This window comes from Solanum stenotomum, chromosome 9 (genome assembly GCF_019186545.1).
Source record: "Solanum stenotomum isolate F172 chromosome 9, ASM1918654v1, whole genome shotgun sequence".
Classification (NCBI taxonomy): Eukaryota; Viridiplantae; Streptophyta; class Magnoliopsida; order Solanales; family Solanaceae; genus Solanum; species Solanum stenotomum.
In genome coordinates this window covers 13,831,835-13,842,029 of record NC_064290.1, presented here as the reverse complement: position 1 = coordinate 13,842,029, position 10,195 = coordinate 13,831,835, and the positions used below count along the sequence as shown (strand labels likewise).

The 10,195-nt window shown below is 32.1% G+C and overlaps 1 protein-coding gene across 1 annotated transcript; it reads right to left on the bottom strand.

Annotated features, from left to right (window-relative positions):
- Window positions 1-7,975: 7,975 nt before the first annotated feature.
- Window positions 7,976-9,603, bottom strand: LOC125876248 (probably inactive leucine-rich repeat receptor-like protein kinase IMK2). The gene has a single exon (XM_049557380.1). The coding sequence runs from the start codon at window positions 9,344-9,346 to the stop codon at window positions 8,102-8,104; it is 1,245 nt and encodes a 414-aa protein (XP_049413337.1). The 5' UTR covers window positions 9,347-9,603; the 3' UTR covers window positions 7,976-8,101.
- Window positions 9,604-10,195: the final 592 nt, after the last annotated feature.

Sequence of the window (10,195 nt, the reverse complement as noted above, 5' to 3'; positions counted from 1 at the left end):
TCACTTTTACTTGGTTCCTGTTATCATTGATTTAAACTGTTTTTAATAGTTTGCTCAGAGGAATACTTTCAAAAATTTGATGATGGAACATTGGTGATCTGCCATTGGTATTTATGTTTCAGAACTTAGCCCTTCGATAGTCAGGTCATCTAACCATTTTTCAGAGTGAATTCATTATTTTTTTTGGTGAGCTGTTGCAGAGTTGAGGTCTGCAGCAACCAAACCTATTCTATAGTTGTGGAGAAACACACACTTCACACTAAGGTTCAGGACTAAACTGGGGAACTCCTTTCACCAATGAGATCAAAATGCCTTCATCAAGCTGGCGCCTCATATGAACTTGTCATGTTTTATTTTGTTGCAGAATGATATTTCAGCACACACTAAAAAATTAGGGATTTGGGCTTAGAGGTGTCTGGCTAAATTTGATCGGATCAAAATGATGGTTTATTGATACGGGCCGAAATGAGCGAAAAATATGGGTCATGACTTTAATTCTGACTTAATATTAATTACTTTGTTTGTTCATTAGAATTTTTTAGTATCTGATAATAACTTTTTTATTATGACTATATGACATCAAGAAGAAAAAAATGATTTTGAAAATATTATGACAAGATTTCTAATAGGTTAATTTGGACTATATATCAAGTCAATTTTTGATGGGTCAAGATAGACTGAGTTGATAAACGGGCATAAACTTGAACAAATTGTATTTGCATGAAAAAAAAATTCACATCACATGTATTTAAAACTCTATATTACAGGCCATAAATATACTATGAATTGAATTATTTAAATATAAATTTTGCATCTCATGAGTTTCTTCAATTGAATGTACATTGCTTTCACCAATAACACCATATTATATTGCATCCATAGTCCTGTCTTTCATAATTATGGATAAGCGATACTTGTTGAAGAAATTCGAGATACATCTGGTTATATATATATATATATATATATATATATATATATATATATATATCGTTTATAAAGTATTTAACTTCCACTTCTTCAATTATGGTATCTACTCTTGGTTAATATACAACCACATTTTTTTTTTTAATAAATTGCATCCATGAATGGATGTGCATCTTATTTCTTCCAGCAAAAACTTACATCTTGATGCACCATTGAGTTCAAAGGAACTGATCAAAAGTTGCCAGTTCCATGACTAGCACTATGTACAAAAGTAAACTAATTAACTAACAAAGAAGTTGGCCTTGTCATATTTAATTCTCATGCTAGGTAATTGAGCTTTGTCCAGGTGATAAGCTCCTTTGGAACTGTTGGGGATCTGCTGCCAATTTTGAAAGATATGGCTTCCCACATGGATGGCACCAAATTTGGCTAGTCCATCTGCCACTTGGTTAGCCTCTCTGAAGCAATGTTCAATACTACAATTCATATTGTTCATTATCTGCACAATATCTTCGATTATAGTCTTGAGTTTAAGATTGTTTGTGCCCCTGTTCTTTATCATAGAGTCTAGCTCAATTAGGCAATTAGTCAACCCATTCTGAGCACACCATTGTATCCCATACTTAAGCCGCTTTTGCCTCTGCTTTGTTGTTGCTGTCCTTCTCCGCAAAAGCCATATTCATTCCTAACTATGCCTCCAATGCCAGCTCCGTTGTTGGAGAAACTCCCACCGGTGTTGAGTTTCACCTTTCCTGGGGTTGGTTTAATCCATTTGATCATCTTCCATTCGGTAGTATGTCTAAGTTGCTCCACTGTTTTGCTGAAATTTCTCCAGGAGTCTGCCATCTCAAATGTTGGAAAAGCTAACTTAATAGCTGTCCACCAGATATTGTTCTCCATTCCTCTACACCAAAACATCTTTTGTGTACCATATTTACAAGAACACCTTTGTCTCCATATCTCCCATAGGAACACTGTGTAAGGTCATTTTGTGAATCCTGCTTTTTGCTTTGGTCGACCACCATTTTCTGAGTATTCTTCAGTTTGTCTGAGTACATATACCGAGGGGTGTGTTCCACATTTATCTAGCTATGTTGTTGTCTATAAAAAGGTGTTGTCCAGTTTCCTTCTGTTTTTGTGCACAACAAACACAAAGTCCTAAACTTGCATAGAGTATCATCCAAAGGAAGTTTTCTATGGATGATTCTCCATGCAAGGAAATAAATTTTAAAAGGAAGTTTAGGGTGCCATACCTGACTGGTGGTGAAGTACTCCTCTTCTTTGTGCGTTCCATGCCGATTTCGTAGAAAAATTACCCCTGTCTCAGTCTCCCAAATGGCAATGTCTTTCTTGGTACTCTTGCCAATATATGGATATTAGCTATGATATTAACCATTTGATCAGGAAGAAATTAATCAAGTCATTGTAATGCGTATTTGAATCATAATTCCTTCGATTTTGAAATCCACATATCTACTTACTTTTACCACACATAATCAAATAAGAAAAAACCAATTTTTGTTGTCAACTTGTTGCACATGAATATAAAAGCGAGATTTTTTTTTCCAAACGAAATTACTATATAAACAACATATATACTGCATCGTCATAAATAAATATGTTTCTGGTTTTAATAACAAACAAATTACAAAATAATTAAATTTCTTGTTACATTTCATCTATCTCCTGTTGAGTTAAGATTGAATGAAGACTACTCTCTTCCGTGATGGAAAAGGGTTATTTTAGTTCATTTGCAAGATTATGATTTTCCAACTTAAAGAGAGACTTTATATTTTAATGGAGTTGTGACTCTCTTGTCTCAATTCATATGACTCAGTTTGACTTGACACAAAATTTAAGAAAGAAAGAATGAAAGACATTTGAAATTTGTGATTAAAATAAATTATATATATATTTGTGCGACGTTAAATCATTTCATTAAGGGAAAAATGACAAATATACCCCCGAACTATCGTAAATGGTATGTAGATACCCTCCGTTATACTTTTGGGACATTGATGCCCTTGTCGTCCAAAAACTAGAGCATATATGTCCTTCAGCCTAACAGAAGACTAAATAGGGACACGTGACACAATTTTATCCGTCGATTTGATATTAATAAATGTTGGGTCGGTAGATAAGATTATGACACGTGTATGTTCGTTAATATAAAGGGTATATATGCTCTAGTTTTTGGACGATAGGGACATTAATATCCCAAAAGTATGACGGAGGGTATCTACAAACCATTTATGATAGTTCGGGATTTACTTATCCCTTTTTCCTTTCATTAAGGTTAAAATAACCATTTTCAAGTTAAATTGTTACTATTAAATATTTTAGTGGAGTATTATTTATCGAAAACTACAAAGTTCAAAGTCCTTTATCTCCTTCTTTTCTTCTCTTTCATGATTTAATTTGCCACCTTTAACTGTTGGGAAAAGCTTGAATTTTGATTGATAAGTTGGGGGGTTTAAGGTTTGGTCCCTATGAAATAATGGAAGTTAAAAATGTAGCGTCGTCTTCCCTTATTTGCTAAAACATTATGATGAATATTTGACCGGATGCACGCTTATAGAGAAGTGCTGTGCCCCTACATCAACTCTGCGTGTTTTACATAAATGATCATTATGCTTCATCATTTCCTTTCTTCCCTCTTTATGGTACTGCACTCTATTCCGTTCTATTTATATGTTGTCCTTGTTAAAAATAAATATATTTTAATACTCTCTCCGTCTATATATTTTTACTTGTCCACTATACTATTTTGTCTTTTGAATATCCAATAATACTTATCCAGTTTATAAAATCAATGAACAATTTATCATTTTGTGTCTATTTTATCCTTACTATTAAATGGAGTACTATTTACCTTTTTAATGTTTAGATGATTTATATTTAATAGGGGTAAATTAGTAAAATTACCCCTATTATTTACTGTTTCTTAATCCCTGTGCTAAGCCAATAGTAGACAATTATTGTTGGACATAGGGAGTACTTGTCATTTCACAAAAACAATGATATTTTTTCCTATTTTATCCTTAAGTATTATTAGTCTTGAAAGTATTCATTTGATCAATATAAGAAAAGTAAATAATTAATTCACGTTTTTGGTCAAATTAATTAATCAAAATAAAATAATTTATGCTCATTTATTAAAAACTTGACTTCTAAAGTACACTAAATAAGGATATAATGGTAAACTTACATAGTTTTATAAAAAACGTGAACCTTAAATGATGACAACTATATAGGAACAAAGGAAGTATTCTTTTTCAACCATAATTAAAACAGTTGTGGTGTTAAAAGAGCTATACATTGTAATGCCCAGTCCCACTGGACTGAACAACTAATAGATATTATCACGACCCCTCAATTAATAATAATAATAATTAGTTTTTGGGACCAAAATTGGGTACATTCTTGTAATAACCTGGTACTGTTGACAACTTTTTAATTCACTATTTAAATTTTAGTTATAATAACTTAAAGAAGTAGTAGTTGAAACTTGAAAGTGCCAAATGTTTCATTTGAAATGAATTTTTCCTTCTGCTAAAATAATTCTGTCAACTTTAAAATAAGCTGTGTTTAGTCGGTGGCGGAAGTAAAAAATTTCATGAAAGGTGTCTAAGTTAAAGTGAAATTTTTTTTTGTTATTAGTGAGATTCGAACAAACAAACACTTTAAATTTGTGTGTCTTTACTCTTTCAAGGTGTCCGAAACCACTAGGCTACATCATATTGTTATGTCAAGGATGTCCAAAATATGTTATTTAGCCACTTTATTTATCATTTTACTCGTATATACGATATAATTTTTTGACAAAAAATGTCCAATTGAACACCCTGACATAAGGGTAGCTACGCCTGCCCCTGAGTTTAGTGATGAATATCATATGGATAGTTCAAAGAAATCAGTCTTTGTTATTGTTTGTACACACGCATTTATCAAAAGAAATAAAAAGAAGATAAAAGGGGTCGGATCATTATCACTCATTTATACTCTAGACAATGCTAAATCTGGAGAAAAACCGAAAGTTCTGAGCCTCGGAGCCTGTTTGGCATTATTGTTAAAAATGACTTATTTTTAGAAGTACTTTTTAAAAATAACTTTTAAGAAAATTGCTTTTGAAAAAAAAAACAATGTATGTTTGACTAATTCATTTGAAAAGTGTTTTTCATAAGCAAATTGCGTTTGATTAATCTTTTTTTTTTTAAAATGCATTTGAGAATCAAATTATGAAAAAAACAACTATTAATGTACTTTTAATATTAAAATTATTTTATAGAGAGAAACTATTTTAAATATCTATTATAAAAAAAAATAATTTAACATTTGTTTTTATTAAATCAAGATGTACATATGTAAATTTTCAATCAATATTATACCTTTTTTTTGAAAGGGTTGAAATCTTTAATTCTATTTTTTTTTCTAACCTTACAAAATTATTGTTATTATCTTTTTTTTTTCTAATTCTATAAATTATACGTAAAATAATATGTAAAATATTAAATAATAATATTTAAACGTAAAATAAAATAAAAAATTTATTAAATAAAAATAAAAAATAAAATTCTTAAATAAAATTTAACCAAACTTATGAGATATATTATTAATTAATAAAAGATATATTGATAAATATGTATATATGAAAGGAATATTTTACTCTTTGAGAAAAATAACTTTTTTTGTTTCTGCTTCTGTTTTTCTTTTTTAAGAGAGAAATTTTTAGCTTATTCGAATTCTCAATAGCAAAAAAACTGTTTCTGTTTCTATTTGAAATCACTAAGTGTTTTTTCCCAAAATAAACGTTTCTAATCTCCCAACAATAATGTCAAAAAGGCTCTCAAACTCTTTTGTTTATCCATGACCGATACAAATTAAGAATGATATAATTAAATAAAAAAAAAAAATTAGCCGTTATTTTCTCCTAAGAACTAATTAAGCACTTCCAATTCGACTAACCAGGGATGTGACTGATACCATTCATTTCTAATTTTTTGGAGTCCAACTTTGGTTGTCCATAGGAATGGCAAAATTTTTTGTTTTAAAAAAGTAATTATTTGATGCGACCCATAAAATATGGATTTAATAGCTGACGTCCATTTAAAAATGTATTAAATAAATTATTTATTTTAAAATGAATTTTCATATTATGACAATACTCATTTGTCTATTTGTTACTCTTTTTTTTTGTGAAGTCTTGTTTTCCGAATGCCCATGCTTATTTTTGTTTTCGCTTATGTTCTCACCAAACCATGGATATAATAATATGTTAATATTATTGGTCGGTTAACTCATTTCTCATCCTTGTTACAATATGGGCAGAGTTAGAAGTTTGGGTACGGGTTCGAATTCAGTAACTTTTATTCAAATAGTATATTTATATTAAGAAGTTTATTAAATATGTACAAATATTAAGTTTAAAATTCAGTTGATAACACTTAAAATCATTGTTATAAAATTCAAAACTCATGATATCAAACCTCTTTGTAACGATCATCTTCTATAATAACATTTCACTACAATAACTATGTTTATTCCTGACATTAATTTTTTATATTATACTATATTACATTATGCATTTTTATAATAATATTTAGTCAGAGCAATAAAATATATTTTTTAACAAATAATACTATTATAAAAATAATAATTTTACTATAATTCTTGGTGGAATTACAAACTTAAAGTATTGCTCCAAATCCTTTCTTTGAATCAGGAGACAAAGACTGTTTTCACAAAGCTAAATGCTTTTTGGTGTTTTTGTAAAGAAGAAAGAAAACTGACTTTTCTGTTTTCCTCTCTTTTGTTGTTTCTGCTTCTAAGTTTTTTTACGTTCTCAGTTTTTTTTTTTTTTTTTCTTGATGGAAAAACATTCCCTTCTTAAAAGGGAGAGCAACAGTTTTAAAAAAAAAACTGTTCCCTCCAATCCCTTTTTTTTTTTTTTTTAAGCAGATAACTAATTTCACTTATCCTCTTATTTCCAGAGAAAACAAAATGTATCGAATTGGGTCGATTCACATGGGTGATTCATGACCCGTGAAATTTGACCCGAATTCTAACAAATCCATTGTGGTTCTCAAAAGCAAGTATATTATAAAAAGAAAAACATCTGCTCCAGTTACTTTCAACAGAGAGTAGGACGCCCACAATTGCAGTCTTTTTCATTCAAATGCACAAGCAATCCATTTATTTAACCAAACTCGAATCCCAACAATGACAAAAAAAAAGAGACTAATTTAATTATACTATTTAGTGTTTGACACTCAAAAAGATTAAAAAGTTTTAACTTCTTTTATTATTAAGACGTTACGTTGTCTCTTCTTGTGGCCCAAAATATCACTATTTCTCGTACTCAATTAAAAAATCACTAATTGCAATATGTAGGGATACAATTAGCTGTTATATATTTAACTTATTTGAGGTTCTATTATTTTTTTTCTCAACTTATTGTTAAGATTGTACTGATTTTTATGTTTAACTTGTTTTGTTTACTAAGATGATATAATTGCACAAGTAAGTGAAGTTTTTGCACTAATTTTGTATCTATGAAGATGCATCACTCGTTTCTTCATTTATGAAATTGTTATACTTGTAAGTTGTACCGTTGATATTTTATTTATTTGGCGTATAAAACTTGTGAGTTATTGTCGTGTTCATCTTATTGAATCAAAATTGGACTAAAATTGCACCAAAATTGCAGCTGCAGCCAGAGCATTGGGGCTGTGAGAGGGCATTCTTTGATAGAAGATATGGGCAAGATGTGACGCACGAAATTAGATCAAAGTTGCATTAAAAAACAAAGCAAAAAGTGAATTAAATAATTCATGAATTTAAATAAATATAGAAAAATAAAGTTCATGAGCTAATAAAACTCTGACATAATTTAGAGTGTAACTCACAATTCCGCCAGTCTTGTCCCCTTTTATATGTTAGAATTGATAAAAGAGAATTTTATCAAATTTCATAAATTTGTTGGATCATGGTGTATTAATACTTCTACTAATACAAAAAACACTGTCAAAATTATGCTCAATCAATCAAGAGACTAATTTGAACTCAAAAAAAAAAGAAAATGAGAACACTGAATAATCAAAATATGTATACGTATTATATGTATCATCATGTGCTGTGCTGACAGAAACTGAACTTTCTTAAACTCAATTTTTTAAACTTATGCCATGGAAGTATTAAAAGCAGAGCACTGGTTCACTGGCCTCGATCTCTGTTCGCCGGCGCTAGCCGGACAAGCCATGAACCCCACCGGCACCGGTGGAACCATGCAATTGTACGATAAACACAATGCTACTGAATCCGGAAATGGTAATCCTTCTTTCACCGGAAACTCCGCAATGTAATTATGTTGCAAATACAGAGTTCTCGTGTTTCCACTGTAAACACTCTCCACGTAATCCTTCGGTACTGCTCCGGTGAACCGATTGTTGTTAAGGAAGAGTGTTTCTACTCCGGCGAGAGTATTTGTGAGTTCCCCAGTGAGTGAGTTGTGACTTAGATCCACGGTGGATCCAGGGCCGTATACGGTGGCGGCAGGGGAGGATAGCGGTGGTTTTGGGACCCTTCCGGTTAAATTGTTCCGTTGGAGGTACATTGATGACAACGTGGATCGGAAGAGTGATGAAGGGATGGTCCCACTGAAACGGTTCATGCTTAAGTCGAGGTACACTAACTCTGAGAGTGATTCGAGGACGCTCAGTGGTCCCCACAACCGATTTCCTGATACTGACAGATAACGGAGCGTTAACGGCATTCTGATTTTCCTCGGCAACATTCCCGATAGCTCATTGTTACTCAAATCCAAGTGAAGTAATTCCGTCGGCAGAATTGGGATCTCGCCGGAGATTTTGTTGGATCCCAGAACTACTACCTTCAGCGAAGATAACTCGGAAATCGAACCAGGGATTGTACCAGTGAGTTGATTGTGACTCAAATCGAGAGTATGGAGATTCGGGAGTGTAAAAATGGAAGTAGGTATGGATCCAGTTAGGCGATTGTTCGTGAGAGAGATGAAGCTGAGTTTTTTGAGTGTTCCGATTTGGTCAGGAATGGGACCAGTTACAATCCCAGTGAAAAGAACAAGTTGAGTTAGCTCGGAGAGGTTAGAGATAGCCGGAGATAATATCCCTGCAAGGCCAGGTGAATCAGAGAGGCCAGTGCCAAGTGTGAGTGTAGTAACACGTTTAGGAATGAACAGAGAGCAAGTAATTCCAGCAAAAGACGAGCACGGGTCGGGAGCAGTGAAGTCCCAACTGGTAAAAAAGGCATTTGGAGAAGAGGAAGTAATGTCGGTGAGGCTGTTTTTGATTTCACGCAGAGCAGATAAATCAACAACACTGATTCCTTGTGTTTCTACTGCACTCAAAAGAAGGACAAGAGGTAACAACAAAAGAAACATCCTCATTGCTACTTTCTTTCTTGTTTTCTTCTTTCTTTTAGTAGCCCTTTTGATATCTGAAAATGCGAAATGAGGGTGAGGTCAAATAGAAAAAAAGTAAGAAATACAAAAAGGCTGGGCTGTCAGATTCCTCTTTTATTTGTGCTCATGTGCACGCTATGGAGATAATGAAAAAGAAATCTGAGGTCCCAGATTGAATAATCAAGTAGTGTGACTTTTCTCCGGCAAGAGGAGAGAGAAAAGAGAGACTGAAAATGGTGTGACTGAGGTGGGGCACTAAGTTTTAGAAAGAGAAAGAAAAGAGGTGTCAATATTATTATAGCTGGCTCAACGGTATAATCCGTTAGTAAAATCAGCTAAAGGTGTAATAGGTTCGTTGAGATTCTTTCATTTTGCTTTATGAACTAGTTTAGTCAAGCCCCTAGTAGACTTCAAATACTCAGTGTGTGGCAGAGAATATTTGCTTGGAGGAGTCAAAACATGAGCATACTACATACTCTATAGTTTTACCTCATATTTATATCGTCTAATTTTAGGTGTATATATATAAACACTTAAAAGTTAAACAATTAAACACACTCATTTTATATGTCAAATTGCATGAGATGCACGTGTCCTACATGTGAAATCACATGAGATGAGATTTGTCATCTAGGACGCTTGTGTCTACTTGTTTAATTTTATACTGTAATAGTGAAGTACTTATTTATGCATAGCCAGAATTGAAGGACATAAATATCAACTAAGCCCAAGTTAAACGTGTATGCATTATGCATATAAAAATGTACCACATACAAATAAGTCAATTCTCTCTATAACAACATTGTTCATTTGAATTTTTTTTTACTTGTTCAC

What these genes read in the sequence shown, in the direction of transcription:
- LOC125876248 (XM_049557380.1), bottom strand. Translation starts at nt 9,346, where the DNA reads ATGAGGATGTTTCTTTTGTTGTTACCTCTTGTCCTTCTTTTGAGTGCA.